The 18,931-nt window shown below is 38.3% G+C and overlaps 1 protein-coding gene across 1 annotated transcript in view; it reads right to left on the bottom strand.

Moving 5' to 3' along the window:
* Positions 1 to 18,931, bottom strand: part of LOC124796788 (zinc finger protein 12-like) — a 112,743-nt gene that overhangs the window by 36,048 nt on the left and 57,764 nt on the right. The window contains exons 7-9 of the mRNA XM_047260727.1: positions 9,412 to 9,552; positions 4,920 to 5,135; positions 767 to 946 (exon numbers count right to left, since the gene is read on the bottom strand). Coding sequence (XP_047116683.1) covers positions 767 to 946; positions 4,920 to 5,135; positions 9,412 to 9,552 — 537 coding nt within the window. The remainder of the gene's footprint in view (positions 1 to 766; positions 947 to 4,919; positions 5,136 to 9,411; positions 9,553 to 18,931) is intronic.

Raw genomic sequence — 18,931 nt, 5'->3', positions numbered from 1 at the left:
TTTCAATAACTTGCCAGCAGCCATAAACAGCTTAACAACCAATGAAATTCAGTTTAAGAGAAGCCTTAAGGATTTATTGGTGGCCAACTCCTTCTACTCCATTGATGAATTTCTCAGTAGAACCAACTGATTTGTGTGTGTGTGTAGGGCTTATTTCAATAGTGGTACAAGTCCATTACATCTGCCTTTCTTCCTATAATGCTTCTGAAATTAATGATCCAAACAAAAAGAAAGAAAGGTTCATCTCAAGCAAGAAGCCATATGCTTGAATATTTCTGGTATCTCAACTGCAGATTTTTCAGTGCTCATTTTACTTTAGGACTCAGTATCTCAAAATGAACAAAAATGGGCTTATACCACTATTGAAATAAACCCTTCGTACAATATAACTTCTGCACAATTTCAGTGCAGTAATGTGTTCATGTTCATTGTAAATAAGTGTGTGTGTGTGTGTGTGTGTGTGTGTGTGTGTGTGTGTGTGTGTGTGTGTGCACGCGCGCGCGCGCGCATTATTACCTTATAAATAAAGAAAAATTTATTTTAAATTCAGTGCATTAGTGTTTGTAAAATGATTCTTTTATATAGTGTTAATTAAAAAAAAGACGATCATTCCACTTGGGTACATTAACTTATTTGTTTCAGTTATAAATATCTGTCATGTATTATTGTTTTTCCGACATGTTCTACATCCTGGAGGACCTCCTCACTATGGATCAATTGGAATGAAAGTAAATCTAATCTAAAAATCTAATCAAACGGTACTTACAAATGTTGTTTCATGTGGCGTCTTAATGCATACTTTGTGTTGAACCTTCGGGAACAATTCATGCATGAATAAGCTTTTGGATGATGATGTCGTGAGAATATGTTTTCGCTGAACAGCACGAGTCTTGAACGAAGCTCCACAGAGCTCACACAGAAACAGTCTTCGAGCTGAGTGCACAGACTGAAAAGGTATGAAAAGGTAAAAGTTATTTGTCAGTACGATGATAATTGACAATAATCATAAGGAATATTATTACTGAATAAAAACATTTTAATAAAAATGTGATACATACGATCATCAGCTAGTTCAGCATTTGTTCCACTCAGTATCACTGGAAATATTGAAAACAAGGAAATCAATGTGTTGACATCACATTATACTCAGAAAGCCACCTTGCAGTGTGTGGCAGAGAGTACTTTGTGCACACTGTCACTTCCCTCTTTTCCTGTTCCAGTTATGAATGGTTTGCAGGAAAAACATTTGCTGGTATGCCTCTGTGTGGGCTCAAATATCTAGTTTTATCTTCATGGTCTTTTCACAAGATACACACAGGAGGAAACAGTACATTGGTTCATATTTCTAGGAATGTACACTCTAAGAGCTTTAACATTAAACCAATTTGTGATGCAGAACACTTCTCTTGCAGCATCTGCCACTGGAGTTCACTGAGCATCTCTGTCATGCTTTCGTGCTTACTAAATGAACCTGTAATGAAACTCTCTGCTTTTCTTTGGATCTTTTCTATTTGCTCTATCAATCCTATCTGGTACGGATCCCAGACTGATGAGCAATATTTAAGTATTGATCAAATGAGGGTTCTGTAAGCTACCTCCTTTGCTGATGGACTACATTTCCTGGGGATTCTTCCAAAGAATCTCAGTCTGGAATCTGGCTTACCTGTGACTAGTTTTATGTGGTCACTCTGTACATATACTCCCACATATTTTAAAAAAGTAAGTACTTCTGGTGGTTGTTCTGCAATTGAATAATCATACAATAATGGGCCTTTCTGTCTATGTATATGCAATACATTACATTTGTTTATATTGAGGGCCAATTGTCACTCCCTGTGCCGAGCAATTCTCTGCAGGCCTTCTCGCATTTTGCTACAATTTTCTAGTGTTGTGATTTCTCTGTATACAACAGTTTCATCCATAAAAAGCAGACTCCCTTGGGATACACTCAAGTTACTTTTATGTCTGAAGACTTCTCTCCATGCTCAAATTTTGTTTATGAGGTGGCAATGCAGCACTGCATCAAAAGCCTTCTAGAAATCAAGGAACAAAGCATCTCCTGTATAACTGTATCTACTGCTTTCTGGATCTTTTTGATGAACAGCGTAAGCTGGATTCCAAACGATCAGAACCCATGTTGATTCCTACAGAGGAGATTTTCAGTTCCAGAAATATTGTAATAAGTGAGCATAAAACGTGTTCCAAAATGCTACAATATGCCGATGCCAAAGATATAGGTCTATAGTCTCGTGTGTCTGTTTGACGACCCTTCCTGAAAATGAGAATGACCTGTATTTTTTTTTCAGTCACTGGGAACGATGTGTCCTCCAGAGGCCTACAGTACACTGGTGCTAGAAGAGGACCATTCTTTCGCATATTCTATGTAGAATCATATTAGTACAAATCCAGAGATCTTTCCTCTGGTGAGTGACTTCAAAAGCTTTTCTATCCCATCGTCACTTACTTCAATATCTATCATTTTTCATTAGTCCGATTATTTAGAGGAGGTACTACAGAGAAATCTTCCTCTGTGAAACAGTTTTGGAAAAATATGTTTAGTATTTCAGTCTTTTCTGCATAATTCTCTGTTTCAATGCCATTATGGTCACACAGTGTCTGGACAGAGGGCTTAAATCCATTTACTGATTCTGTGACGAAGCTAGCTGGGATCTTTATACTTCCTCTCTTGTTTTGCCATCTGCCTCCTTAAATTCATTTTTTCATTTTTGACTAATTATCACTAACATATGTGAGTATAATCTGCATTTTCATAAAAGGGAAAGGTTGGCCCTCAGTTTTAAAAAATATAGCACCAGATCTAATTTTGTGCTTAGTTGTGTGTATGTAATTAATTTCCCAATTTATTTTGACTATTCCTAGTTAATATCTTTTATTAAAGGGTGAAATCAGTAATTGTTCCATGACTTAAATTCTATTGTTGACTTACAAGCAAATATAAATTCTGTAATAATTATGAACATTAGGAAAAAGAATCACTAGGATTCTTATAGTATTTATTTGGCTCTATTCGAAAACATGTTAGCAAAGTCAGCTCTTAATTAATTCCAAAGTAATTACAAGTTTTGTCCCAAGTATTGTTTGTACGATTATATATGTTTAAACAAATAATTCGGCTTAACCTTCGTGTTAAAAAGAACCAATTCTTCGATGTATTCATTTAATTTAATGAGTTACATTTTACTTGTAATTTCTGTAAATTAAACATCAAACAATGTATAGTTTTAGTACCTATTATTGTGATGACATATAAAGGCCCGATTTTTGATCCCAAGACAGTCAGTCCACAGCCGATTTTCAGACGAGAAACCTGTGCTGATTAGGTCAACAACAATGCATCAACTTAACTGTGAAATAAGTGTAAGACAAATAGGCCGTGTGTTAAAACAATGACAGTGTCTGTTCAATACGTACCATATTATTCTGCAAGAACTGTGTGGTTAGATTTTTACTGCTCATACATATACAACAATAAACTATTGTAGCTGTATGATGACATATGCCTGCAAACTATTAATGAGTCTTATCAAAGTTAACCAGTACTGGACTGGCCATATTAACTGTGTATAATGGGGGTGTCGTGAACAGTGAAAGTAAAGAACTGTGAAATGCAACTGTGCACCTGTCGGCTACATCATTTATTGACAGTGAAACCAAGAGCGGTTTACAGTACAGTGATTTTAATGAAGGAGATGTAACAGCCAATCAGCACATGGGTTTCAAGGCTACAGTAGGACAGCAGCCAATCAGTGAGCGGGTTCTATGGAAGCAGCCACACAGTACAGGAGCAGCCAATCAGCAAGCAGGTGGACATATCTTTCGTGGACATATCCGACCGAGATAAACAAGACATCTCACCGGGAGAATTTTAACGCAGCAGTGCAGACAATGAATGGAGATGACAACTGCAGCAACAGCAGCAGCAGGAGACAAGTGAATAACAGTGTAAAGACGAAGTCAAAGCTGCCAGGAACTTTTATGCTGAAACCAGGGTTAAACTTGAGAACCAAATCGATCAGGTTAAAAATGATTTAGAAACGGAGGTAGAAACCAAGTGAGCAGTATTGGTAGAGGAAAAAATGGTAAAAGTAAATAAAAATGTACATTCAAAATTGGCTGAAATGGAGAAAAAGATGGAAAAGGTACAAAATCTAAAGCATAGAGTACGTAGTGTCCCAAACAGTCCTTCATTTGTTAGTTGTAAGAAATTTAATAATTTTGAACCATATGGGAAAGTGCATCCACTGGATTTCATTAGGAAATTTAATGATTTGCCTGAAATGTGGAATGGCAAAGAGGAAATGTCATTTGTGAGAGGTTTTTGACAGGGGATGCTTATGGGTGGGCAGTTCAGGTAGCTGATAGCTGTACTTCGTGGCAAAGCTTTGAGAAAGCATTTCTAGCGGCTGCTTTACTTCTGATGCTGCTTTTCTTTTTCCTTCAGAAAATCTAATATTTTAAACTATGCTGTCTCATTTGCACATAGTGTCTCTTTCATTCTGGCACTTTTAAAAGCAAACTCTACAGATAGAACAGTTTTATCTGTTCCCTTACTCATATAGAAGTCAAGTTCTGTATGACAAAAACCATGAAGTTTTTGTAAAGTTGGTATTTCTTTGTATTGTTCATAATCTCACAGAAATTAAAGCTTAATAACAAATTTATACATATCAGCAATGGAACAGCGGGGTAATATTGTGCGCAACACTGAAGTGAAAGTTGACTGTACCTGGTAACCAAGTTAGTTCATGTTACCAACAGGTCTATGGTTTGCTTTGTCGACTAATACAGTGGGGCGGGTAAGTTAAATCCTCCTCCTTGCAGACTTGAAATGAACTACTATGTAGTCGTGAAGTATTTTTTTAAGTTGCATTAGCAGAAAAAGTAAGAGATTCACATACCAAATGTTGTTTGAGATGTGCTCGAGATCGACATCCTTTATCACATGTAGGACATGTGAAAGGAGGATGATTCAGATGCACCGCTGAATGTTGCTTCAATGCATCCGGCCTTTTAAATGCTTTACCACAATGATGACACAGGAAAGGACGATGGCAGCCATGGACATTACTAGTATGTCGATCCAAATGTTCTTTTCGACTAGCTTTGTAAGGACACTGAAAAGAAATTACAATGCAGAAGTAAAACAAAAGAAGTATACACTTAATGTTGAAAATGTGAGAAACAGGGAGATGAGTATTAGCAACTGCTTCACACATTTTTATATTCAAAAAATCACTGAATGTGTACCACTGAAAATCATACCATGGATGCAATACATCCTTGATACATCCATTACAATGGGAGATTAAATTTTACCTCATGCCCTCAGAGTCCTTGTGTTTATTACATAAACAAATGTGGAACTAGTACCTAAACAAAAGACCCTCTTCAGTTTTGACTAAGGTTTCACAAGATCCAGTGATCATATCAACCAACAGAGTTGTAGTTCACATGTTGATAACACATACAAAGTAGATACTGTCAGTACAGCCCTGCCATGTTCTTGTTTGTCGTGTAAAATCAACTGGCAGTTTTGATACTTATGCAAAGGCCAGCAGTGAGTTCATTTGTATGAAAAACATGGTAGAATACATATCAAAATAATGAAAGTTAGTCAGCTACTACCCTACTGGTCTTTGCTTACAACAGTGTGATCTACTAGAACACCTTAAAAGTCTCAGTTAAATATGTGTCAGAACACAATTAATCAATCACACAAAGAAAACCTGAGGGATCAGATCTCATCATCCACAAACTTGCTTCCATATCTTCTGTATTTTCATCCTTTTGAGGAATTCCAAACCCCATTGTTACACTTGCATCATACCCAACAAATTGCTGACAAAATGTGCTTTTTCAAAAGAAAGGTAACAGCTAAAATTACACATTTTGTTTGTCAGGTGATCTGTCATTCTGTCCAAATACAGGGCCATTCATTTCTTTTCCCTCATTTTATACACGCTTTTGCAGATTTCTTTCTTTACTTTGGACTTCCATCTTTGACCTCCTGATTGTCTGCAGTTTACTACTCATAACTGGAACAATCAGGGTCACTATGTGCACTAGAGATCAGAAAGAGAGTGAATATGAGTCTAACATTAAGGGTTGCATACATTTCAAATCAAGGCACCACTTTTTTTACATTAATTTTAGAGAGGCTTCAAATCCTTCTGGCTGTAGCAATAAGGGCATGAGCCAGAGCCCATTGAACATTTTCCCACTCCTACAAATTTAGCACTTACACCATGTCAGCAGTTCTGCTGGGGTAATGACTGGCTCTTCATGAGATTTTGATGGCACTTGGTGGACTGCTTATGTGATCTCAACTGCCACAAGACCTGGCTTGTCTTGTATAAAACCTGGCCACTTAGCCAGGCTGGCAGATCACTACAGCTGGGCTTCGAATTGGTATAATGCTATGTGACTTCGCCGAGAGTCAGCCAAAGTTCTTCCTGCTTGTTGCCAACACCAGAATGGGCGAGGATTGAACTGATGTCCTCCCAGTCACTGAGCCATGGGGCACCTGACAGCACCCATCAGTCACCTCAGCTAGATGGGACACAGCAGCCCAGCCAGTAGTGTAATAACAACATAAAGCTGACGAATCTGACAAAGTACTACCTAAGTATATCAATCACACAAGGCCATTGCATTACTGAGGCAACAGCTACCACTGTCCTCCTGACTCTGCTTCTTGCCACTGTGGGCCCCGAGGTCAATGCCTGACCATGCCCTTGGAACATGGATGACGTGGGTCAACACTTGGTCATGCAATCATATGAGAGTTCACACTTGTAGCTGCTGTAGCTTGCTGGAAAAATAAATTATCTGCACGTACATCATCTGTCTCAGTGCAGTCACCTTCATCTCTGACAGACACCTGTAACCCTTGTCAATGCTACAAAGTCACAATGCCCAGATGAGAGAGCCATTGCAATCCCAGCCACTAGAAGAACGGCTGTAGCAGTCATTGCACCATCACATCAATACATTTTGGAGTCCAGTGTGGGACATAACACCCCAGTGACATACGTGAGACCACTCATGTCGATGCACCACTACATTCTGGGTTCGAAGCCGTACTGGCAAAGGTGATACGATCATCTGCAATGCAACTAAGTAGCAGCATGTGTTTTGTAGCCTGTTATGGGGTCCTTGGTTCCATTTTTCCTGGTTTTATGTCCATCCGCTTTTTCACTTTCAGTGTAAAATATGTCAGGAATGGAGACAAGTGTATGATACGGCACTGTAGGGAAGTGTAAGTAGGGCACGGTTGTGTTAAATTGTGGACAAGTGTAGTTGTTATTAGATGTTGTGATATAAGTTATAAGATTAAGAGTTCTACAAGGGTCTACACTTGTGTGGTTTGATATCCACAGAGTGTGGAGTTCCTTTTTTCCTTTCTGTTTCTGCTCTGCACTCCTAATACTTATTTTATTTTCTAGCAAGGCTATTTCAATCAGTGTGATACTGATCATAAAGTGAAACTTAGATCAGTGTTGCAACAGTATCTTATATTTGGGCCTATTAAGAACCAAGTTCCACCTTTTGTAATCTGTAGGGGACCATTATAAGTCGCAGTGACTTCAGTGTAGTTATTATCTTTGAATAAGCTGTCATTTCTGTTTGTGTCACTGTGTTTTTCCTTCAGTTACCTTCTGTACTATACTGTAGCAGTTCTTTTTATGTATGGTCCAAGTTTCACTGAGCTGCTTGGCAGTGACACAACATGAGAATATTACTTTTGTCCTTAAGTTTTGCACACCAGTGTGTGTGTGTGTGTGTGTGTGTGTGTGTGTGTGTGTGGCATATTTTCTAGCTCGTCGTAGGATTTCTTCCAAAAGCTAGCACGTTTTCATTCTCTTTCGTTTGTGCTTATCGAAGACTCAACACTTCTGCTGTTCGATGAGAAGTCTCCTTTACTGCAAAATTATTTACTTCCTGCCAGAACCACCGCCAACCAATCGGTCATTGTATTGGTATATAATAATGGCCATACTCTTCAGTTATGTATGTAGTGGCAATATCGCAAGTCCTAGGTTACACTTGTGAACTTGTGTGCTTGCTCTCCTTTCTATGTTGGTACAGTCCATTTGTACCTGATAAGAACCAAAGTGACAAGTATTTAATTAAATTGATTGCAGCAAAGGCTGGCAAATTCAGTCTGTAAGCATACGGAGACAGCGAGTTTGAAGATGATGTCGTACAACTACTGGCGAGTTTAAAGCAAATATACAGAGCTCATTTTTATCTCTAGAGTGTAGCTCCGGACAATATCCTGGTTTAGTGCCAACAGGCTACTGTCTTGAAGTATGGAAGTCACTTGTCACTTTCCTGAAGTGTGTGATGTGTATGTCCCTTTCTACCACACAGTCACCATCCTGGAAGACATCTGCAAATGATACCTTCCACAAATATGAAAAAGGTGAGATGCCCATGTGCAACGTTAGATACAGGACCAGGCAGTGATTTCTTCAGTATCAAGTTGTATAGATAGAAGAAAATTCTTTGATTTAAATTATTTTGTTACTCTTTCCATGTTCAGTAACAAAGTGGTTCAGCACTTTACTCCTCAAGGTGATAGCATATTTCCCTGCAAAAGAAAACCTGCCTTACAATCACTTAATGAGACAACTATCACTTGTCGATCAGGTAGCTACGTGTACACTTATCCACTTTGGGCTGATGGTATCAAGAGCTCAGCAGCATTATGTAACTGATCTGACACTGCATAGCTCATACCAGCTGCATCAGCACTGGTTGATGATGTGTCACCATGTGCACTAAAGAGGAAAATGGCCCGCGGCATGATAATTACAGCAAAATTTGGCATTTGTCAGGGCTCTGCCTCCTGATATAGGACTGACCATCCCAAATAAATTTCTGTCTAAAAGCAAAATAAGAAATGTACCAAGCAAATGTTGTGTGGCTACTGGGCGAACATTAACCAACATGATTGCCTTTCTTGTAACTTTGTTCATTATGAAGATACGAACACAAGTACATCTTTTTTAAATAGCATCCTATACTTTTTATTAATTAATCCATTTTCTCTTCTCAGGACCTGTTCCAAAATGTATCACAGTGTACCATTCATGTCAACATGACATCATTAAAAATTTAACATAAAAGTGACTTTTCGTCCTGCCCTCTAGCTTATACATTATTACATACCTTCTATGATTCACCTGAAACATTTCAGTATGTGAATTAATGGGTTAAAAAAAAAAAAAAATTGACAGCAGGACAGAGATGACAAAAAATGCCCTCCATTTCTACTGTTTAGATTTTCAAAATGCAGCATATAATTTAACTTAGGATCTACGAATCATGACTTTAATTTTATTGTGTGTGGATAAAATTGTACATTTTAAGAGGAATAAACATTACCTCTGAGCATTCATAAACAAGTTGATTCTTCGAAAAATCTGAACTGTGCACCTTCGAATGTCTTTCCAAGAGATATGGTCTGGTAGTGCTGTAACTGCACTGTGAGCATTTCATTATCTCTTTTTCTTCTGATTCTTGCAGCTGTAAAAATATATGTTTATACTATTACTACAGAATGGAAATAGCTGTTTAGTCTAACACTTCAATACTAAAAAAAAAAAATAGTTTTCTATTCTTTTCCATTTTCTATGCAATGTATGGAATGAGGAAGTAAGGAAATTAAGGGTTTAATGGCCTATTGATGACGATATTATTAGAGACAAAGCACAATCTTGAATTGGAAACATACAGGGAAGGAAACTGAATATTTCAGTTTTAAAGGAATGACTTCTACCATTTATCTTAACTTTTTTAGGAAAACAGCGGACTGAGTGAGTGATACAGAGGTAATGGCATTGGACTTGCATTCGAGAGGAGAGGATTCAAACACCTACCCAGGTTTGGATTTCCCTACTATCACTTCTCGTGAATGCTTAGGTTGCTGCCACAGCCAATTATCTGCCTATTTAAGCTTGTGTTCAGTCTCTGATGACATTTCATTAGTGAGATATCAGAATCTAATCTTCCTTTCTCCTTTCTCTATCAGCGGCTCTCTTAGTTTTGGATATTCAGTTTTTACTATAGAATTTCAGATAATTCTTAATCTTTGAACCTTTCACTCCATTTATTTGTTTTCTCACACTTTTGTTTTCTTTTAAACCTCATTATCTCCTTTTTAGTTCCAGTCTATGATGCAAGGAGATTGATTTGAATTCTGCCCATTCCCAAATGTATGTCAACCCATATACCACCTTGCTCCATTGTAATAGGAAGGAGGGTGGTGTGCATAAAATATTTGCAATTCTAAACTAAACACACAAACTGTATAGTTAACTGAATGATAAAGTGAAGCACTCTCTGTCAAGATACTGAGAATTTAAGACAATGTGTTATTTATTCACTAGGAATGGGGTACAGGATGGCAGCGATATATTTTTGGCTTTGTGTACAATATCTTGAATGTAATTAATGATAAATTATTTCTTTTTATGCATTACTCTGAGGATTATGGACACTGTAACATGACAGTTCTCATTTCTCAAATTCATAGATCGAAAGCACTTTCTGGTGTACAGACTAGTCACTCATTTCTATGAGGAGTATTCATAAAGTTTCAATTTATCACTTTAAAAAGTAATATAACAAATTAAGTAAATTAAATTAAATATAATTAATTAATATTATGCAATTTTTTGTTACTTTGCAGAGACATATCTGCAGTGCTGGTACCCACTGAAAGCCCTGCAGCACAATACTGTAGCACACTGATAAAGGAGCCAAAACAAAATGGCGATGTTCACTGAAGATGTGGAGTACTGTGTGGCAATTTTCGAGAGCAGCAGAAATGTTAAAACTGTGTCAGGCCAATCCAGCTCAGTATAGCACTGCATCTTCTTTTGTACCTAACACTTACTGCTGGCTGTGTTTATACAAAACACAGTCAACAATGCGAAACACTGTAGCTGTCTTATACCAACATGTACCTTTCAGTGTTTTACTGAGGGAGTCAGCATTATAAATCAAGACACTGCATATTTCTGCGACATTGACACCTAAAAATGTTTATATAGAATGAAACCAGCCATGGTTTAACAAATGAATGAAAAAATGACAGCTGTTATAACTTCCAGTTGAACAAATATATTTCAACGAAGACGCAATACATGAAAGTCACAGACCAAGTAAACAGAGTAAGACGTGTGTGCACTTTAACAGTCAAATCATAACTCAGTCCGAGTCTAGCAGCTGCTGGCTGGCTGGCCGCTTAGGTGGCGCTGCTGCTGCATGCCTGGCAGACAGCGCTGCATGTAGAGGACGCGCGTAACTGGGCGGCGGCACTTTGAAAGATCGGCGAGTCACAACAACAGCCTTGGTGAATTTGTCAACATTCTTATTAATCAGCTGAAGAAGCACAACATGATCAAGATTAAAATTATTATGTCTTGCTGAGATCTTATTCTGAACCATCTCCTTCAACAGTCACCTTCTGTTAGTTTTGCAATGCAATCTGAAAGTCTATCTTTGTTAGGCTGTTTAATACTCTCTGTGATTCTGCTTGAATCTCCTCCACTATATCGAATCCTCACTCTGTCATCTTGATTTTCATCTTGGGGAAGATAAAGAAGTCGCACTGAGCTAAGTCTGCTCAGTGCAACAGGTCGAGGACAACTGTCATCTTGATTTTCATCAAAAATTCCTGATAATGCAGACCCTATGGAGACATGCAAGTACCCAGTCATTCCCAAACATCCTCTGTGTATGTTTTCTCCTCTATATAGGCATGCTGCTCTTTCAGGTCAGCCATTGCAGAATCACAAATTCATGGACACACAACAACAGAAAATGCTCACCAACAACACACCAACCCACTCAGATTGCAGCCACTTACCGCACTGACTCAAGAAGAATGTATGGGGAGATGCCTAGCGACATTTCTGTGTACTCATAACCATTTGTAGAAAAACATATTTTGTTGATTGTATTCTACAGCTTTGATAAACTTAAGCAAAGATATGAAATAACGGAAAGTCAAGGTTGGAATATCAACAATGCTATGAAAAAGATAGATCGCTAAGCACCCTAAAGATGACACACACTGAGACGCAGGCAGGCATGATGATGAAAAGATTGTTACTTATAAGCTTTTGGTCAAAGCCTTCTTCAGAAAAGAAAAAAAAGAGAAAAATACACAAACTTTCACACACACACACACACACACACACACATACACACACACACACACACACACACACACACACACACACACACACACGTGTGCGACTGCTATCTACGGCAAATCTAGCCTTGAGGCTGGGATGATTCTGGGAGCAGAGGATGTGTTGCAAGGATAACACAGTTCAGAAAAGCTTGTGGTGGAGGGGAGGGGAGAATTCAGATGGCCTGTTATGCCTGTTTGCAACTGAATGTGTTGTCTTTACAGTGAGTAACAATCTGTCCTTTTCATAAACAATGTAGAAAAAAATAGATTGCTGCTTACTGTGAAGATAACACAATAAGTTGCATGAGGTGTACTTACTTGTGTGAATGAATGGTGTGCGTTTCTCTTTTTCTGATGAAGGCAGTGGCCGAAAGCTTATTCAGTTGTGCCTGCCTGCGACTTAGCGTGTTATCTTTATGGTAAGTAGCCATCTATCTTTTCCTACATTGTTGGCATTCCTACCTGGTGTATCCATTTCATAATATTGTTAAGAAAAGATATTGTATAAAAGTAGCTTACAGAGTTATATAACACCACCAGCAACTCGTCCAGTTTCAAATGGGTAGTGCTATGTATCTACGGCTGGACAACTTGTCTGGTGTAGTGACAATTAATTGTATACAAAAGCTTTGCTCATTAATCAGTCTATTAATGAAAACTGTGGCAAAATCCTTACTGATATTAGGCTTCATATACAGACAGGAACACCTGTCGAGATTTGTAATTTGTAATATATGTAGAAGATTTCTAAAATTTGCACAAAAAATTCAAATTTTGGGTGTCTTTGATACCACTTCATAGATGTAATGCAAAGTGAAAATTTGTTTCACTGAAGTAACTTCCGAAGTATCTGTTATGAACAGAAGTATATTGCAGCAAGATTTGATGGTCAAAAGCAATTAGAAGATTTGACGGTCAGAAATAACTACACAGGACTGCATGATCTGTCACTCACTTTATTTTTATGACTAAGGAAAGGTTGGCATTACTTCTATAATTTTCAGAATGATGAGAGGAGACATCTCAATCTACACAAGAAGTTCTGCAATGATCATAGTAACTCTTTTATGAGAATAAATTAGATGTTACTAGGTGGAAGCCAACTTGCTAAAAAATTTCCACAGGCATTGTTGATTTTGGTAGCAACACATACTTGATCTGTCGATATGAGTATGAATTCTTTCAGCAAAATAGTCAGTATGGTATCCATGGGTCTCAGAGATCTGGTGAGATGCGCCAGTTTTGAAAAAAACTTAGTATTGTGTGCATCTTCATGTTTTTGAGGTGCAGTAAATCTAGTAAATGCCGTGAGTGCAGCCGCACAAATTTTATTTCTTCTTCCAATATTTCAGCCTTCTACCTTTTGGCCACCTTCAGAGTAAGCTAACAGACTGAAGCTACAGTACTCATTCTATCCTTTTAAACTAGAGATACACAAGCACCAGAGACGTTGATCGGTGGTAGAGTATATTTAAGTTGAACCAGTCACTATGCAGTTGATCTACACTGGGAAATCAATGTGACATTGTCAGCTGCACTGTAGCAACATCTTTGCGTATTTATTAAAGAAAGCACAGGATTCCATAATATGTTCAGGTTGAAACTGCTATCTCTATTAATTAAATTCTTCACAAAATTAATTTCAACTGCTGCTTTTACTGGCAGGGTCCCAAAAAGATGAAGTCAACACTAGAATTTCAACATTTTTGTACTGTTTAGAGTTACCAGCGTAAATTCAGTGTGATTTACTGGCTTGTAAGAGTTGGGTGCACCTACAGTACTCCAAGCATCTTTCATGAAGACTGTACTGGGTGTAGTGCACACAGTTGTGCAGGAGGTGGCGCATCTAAATGCCTCACCAGCGCATCACCAGCGGGCTCGCCCTCGCATCGCTTACTGTCTCCGATAGGTGCGGCGCCCATCTTTTTAAGGAGATGCACTCAGAGCTTCATCTCCAGAATCAGTGTACCTGCAGACTTGTATTGACCTTAGTAGGAAAACTGCAGTGAGTAAATACATCTAAGTAGCATGAAGTAGCATGATGCTATTAGGTGTTACTATTACTCAGAGACATGGAAATGTATCAGCAATGAAGACTACTTGTTCCTATGAAGAATATCACTCTCCTTCCACCTAACCAGCTACACAGAACTTGCAGCAATTCAAAGTTCTCTATATCTCAATTATTAAGTGTACATATTATAAATAAACTTATTAATGTGTTACCTTTTTTATAGATGTCTGATTGTCTTTCTTGGCCATCTCAATTACCGAAACATCAGACATTCATTGGAGAGGAGTCTGGTGCTTAAGTGTGGCACTTGCTGGAAATTCATAATTTTTGTGAGGAATATATTTTACAGTGTCTTTAATTTCTGTATGCAATGGTGACTTCTGCAGCCTAATCACTCGCTGCACTTATTCAGTTTCAGAGCCAACAAATTAACTCCTTGCTAGCAATTATGGGCAGCTTGCTGACATACAACAAACCCAGCAGGCAATAATGACTGAAGCATACAACACCAGAGGCCAGATGCCACTTCCTCGCCTTTGTTCTTTTGATGCACAACCTGAGGAATGGACAGTGTACCACTTGCAGCTTGAACAGCGTACAGTATATTAGGTGACTCACGATTTTTTTTTTTTTTTTCATGGTAGAAATGGTACACTTTTATGTGCATAGGAAGTTTTTCCCTCAGTTAGAGCCTCCAACCCTACCCTATGAAGGCATTGTTAGGAAACTGGATGACTTCTTTGACACTCAGATTCGTGTACCTGCTACTAGTTTTAAATTTTCTGTACATATCATCAAAATAATCAGTCTTACAAGGAATGGATCGCTGAACTCAAGAGCATGATTAGGAACTGTAAATGTAACTGCTCTTGTGGAGCCTCATTTCAAGATGAAATGCTTCATGATGCCATTATTCAATGGGCTGAGATTCTAAGACATTGCAACCTTGGTCTTAATGATGTGCTTACAGTAATCAAAGCCCAGGAAGTGCAAGACTTTGCTGAAATTGATTTTAATATGCCTGTTATTGCAATGCTCTTTGTGTATTGCTTGCAGTAGCCCCAGTTTCACAAGGCATTTGGTAACTGCTGCCACAGGCAAAAGCAAAAATACAGTGCAACATGTCAGTGGCTTTCTTATCTGGTATGAAATGTTATGTAACTTATGTTCGCAAAAGCTGTTCTCTGCCACACAGAATTTATGAGTGCATGCAAAAGAAACACAAAGTAAATTCTGTTCCACACAAATATCAACAAGGGGAAATGGAAATAAGTATGAACTCTCATTCTGAAACTGTACTCACCCCTCTTGGCAATCCACACAAGAATCATGGGTGAAAATGGTGGAATTGCACAGTGAAACACACAGTGCAAAACTTGCCTCTCTCTAACGAGCTCTCCTCTAATATATGTACAGCTAAATATTTCTTCAATCACACATCAGACGAAGACAATCCTCCACAAATCAGAACAGATAGTCACATTCAGAGGACAAACTGCAAATTGTTCATCTCTCTGTAGATTTGCAGTCCACCTGTACCATTCCAGTTAAGATACTGGTGTTTCTGTCACACTGATTAATCAAAATACTTTTGGACATTTGAGACACCTTCAACAACAAAAATCATGCATGCACCACAGGTCTACCATGGCGAAAGTACCTTTGTTCTTGAAACAAGTGCTTTGCAAGCAAAATATAGATATATGACTACACCAGTGCCTTTCACTGTAGCTCAGCCACTTTCTAGTTCCAGTATTTTTCGGCACAGATGCTTTTGATTTATATATTCAGCACAATGTGCACACTATTGATATGCAACTTTCTCATGCCAGTATTCATCAGTTGTATGAAAAATACGGACACTTGTTTTGACAGCACACTGGGCTATGCGAAGAAGTTTTATCACACTTGTCAGGTACCCTACACCATTCTCAATGAAGGTGCTTCTCAACTCATCAGATGAGGACAAGTTAGAGTTTTGAAAGCTGTTTCTGCAAGTTAGTGGGAATTACCCCTTGTGATCACAAGAAAGGCAAATGGGAAGAGCAGGCTTTGTGCTGACTTTACAGTTAACACTCACATACTGATGAGTTTATGAATCACATAGCTGGTGGATGATTCCATTCAAAACCTGATTTAGCTAATGCTCACATACTGATGAGCTTATGAATTGCATAGCTGGTGGATGACTCCATTCAAAAACTTATTTAGCTGGTGCTTATCTTCAACTTCCCCTTGGTGAGGGGGGTGGGGGAAAAATGTATGGTGAGTAACGTGCATGTCAACTTGTATCAATATCAGCAACTTCGCTTCAGAAGCACCTCTGCTCCTGCGTTATTTCAATTCTTTCTTGAATAAGTGATGTTGAGAGTTCTGTCCCATTACAATTATTTAGATGGCATCACTGCATCAGGACAAATATCATGACAGAATCTCAATGGCTGTGGTGTGGGGTCTGAGTGGGGCATGTTCAAATGGGAGGTCTGCCAGGCATCAGTGTTGGGGTAGTAAAGGATGTTGTGTGCAACATTGGCTCTGTTTCAAATAGTAAAGTTCATGACATAAGTTCATGACTTTCAGAAAATAAACTATGCTAAATCACAGTAGGACTCAGTTTTTACAGTTTCTAACACATAATTCAACAAAACCTGACATTTTAATTTCACAGAATGGCCATATGATTAGCGAAACCGAACAGTTCAAATTTCTAGGTGTTCAGATAGATAGTAAACTGTCATGGGAAGTCCACATTCAGGATCTTGTTCAAAGACTTAATGCTGCCATTTTCACTATTTGAACAGTATCTGAAGTAAGTGATCATTCACACTGAAAATTAATCTACTTTGCTTATTTTCATTTGCTTATGTCACACGGTATTGTATTTTGGGGTAACTCTTCCCATTTTCAAAGGATATTTTTGGCTCAGAAATGAGCAGTTCGCTCAATAAGTGGCGTAAGTTCGCAAATGTCTTGTCAACCCCTATTCACAAATCTAGGTATTCTGACAATGGCTTCTCAATATATATATTCTTTACAGTCATTTCTTGTTAACCAGCTTATTCCCAAGAAATAGCAGCTTTCACTCAGTTAATACTAGGCAGAAATCCAACCTGCATTTGGATCACACTTCCTTAACTCTTGTGAGAAAGGTGTACAGTATACATTTTCAATAAGCTACTGCAAGAATTAAAAAATCTTAGCAGTAATCCATGTGCTTTTAAACCAAAACTGAAGAGTTCCCTCGTGGGTCATTCCCTCTATTCTGTCGAGGAGGTCCTTGAAAAATTAAGCTCATGCCTGTGTTATATTGTTGACTGCATTTACTTACACTTATGGCTCAACTTTTTTTGGGGTCATAAACATTTTATTTTATCTGTTATTACTTTTATATTGTAATTTCATGTACTGACACATTCCATGACCTTGGAGATTTGCTCCTCAATTTGGTTCTACGGAACTAGACGTGTAAGTAAATAAATAAATAACAATTTTGAGTCTCTTTTTCAAGTTTCAACTGATGCAGGACTTGAGTGTAATTTACGTAAGTGTTCATTTTTCAATACCGAAACCAAATATTTGGGACTTGGCCTTGACACCCACAGTGCTTGTCTCTTGACTAAGCATTTAGAGGCCATATGGAGATTACCTTTTCCTACAATGTTTGGGAACTCCAAACTGGTCTTGACAAACTGACATACTACATCAAATTCATTGTGAATACAGCACAAATAACCGTTCCTTTGCTTCACCCTCTGGCGTAAAAATGTTCCTTTTACATGGACTGAAGACTGTGAACAATCTTTTCAGAAACTGAAACATACATTATTTAGTTGTCCATGTCTTAGGCATTCTGATCTGCAGAAATCAATAGTGCTTGCAACTGACACATCAACACATGGAATAGGGTCAGTTTTATCTCACAAGAGTGGCAATGGACTGCTGCATAGCATTCATGCCTAAGGCACTGAAGAATGCTCAAGTCAAATACAGACAGCTGGGAAAGGGAGCTTTACTGATAATTCAACATGTCACAAATTTTCATCAATGTCTGCATGGTAGAAAATTCTTTCTTGTGACTGAAGCATAAGCCTCTTGACTGCTCTCTTTCACCAAGCAAAAGAATAAATCATACATCACAGAACCTGCAATGTTCGTCACTACAAGTTTCCAATTATCAATACAAAATTCTTTATTGTCCCACAGAACAGAATGCAAACACAGGCACACTCTCTCACATACCTATGAGAAATGATCTGGGTTTTGATGCATCAGAAGTTTCTTGTCTTCAAACTAATCATTCTGATTCACAAGTACAGCAATCTTTTCCCACTGTTTCTCAGCAGATAGCACAGGCTACTGAACTAGATCAATCACAGTGACTGCTCCAGTACAACATTCCAATGTGTTAGCCTCATAATCCAAAATTAATCTCAGCTGCAGTGGTTCGCAAATACCATTCACAATGCAACGGGCTTTCTGTTCAGAAAAGTGTCATTTTATTGCATTCTGCTAATGAACAAACGCGAGCCCCGATTCCCACATGTTTGCAACAATAGTTGCTGAAACTGCTGCATAGTGGGCACAGGGTAACCATTAGGACAAGGCAGCTAGTGTGCCGGCATTGTTTGTGGCTTGGGCTTGACATACAGAAGATATGACTGCCCACTGCTGTGCACATGTGGATGACA

The sequence above is a fragment of the Schistocerca piceifrons genome, chromosome 1 (assembly GCF_021461385.2).
Source record: "Schistocerca piceifrons isolate TAMUIC-IGC-003096 chromosome 1, iqSchPice1.1, whole genome shotgun sequence".
Taxonomy (NCBI): domain Eukaryota; kingdom Metazoa; phylum Arthropoda; class Insecta; order Orthoptera; family Acrididae; genus Schistocerca; species Schistocerca piceifrons.
The sequence above is the reverse complement of the archived record's forward strand: the minus strand, read 5'-3'. Positions and strand labels throughout refer to the sequence as shown.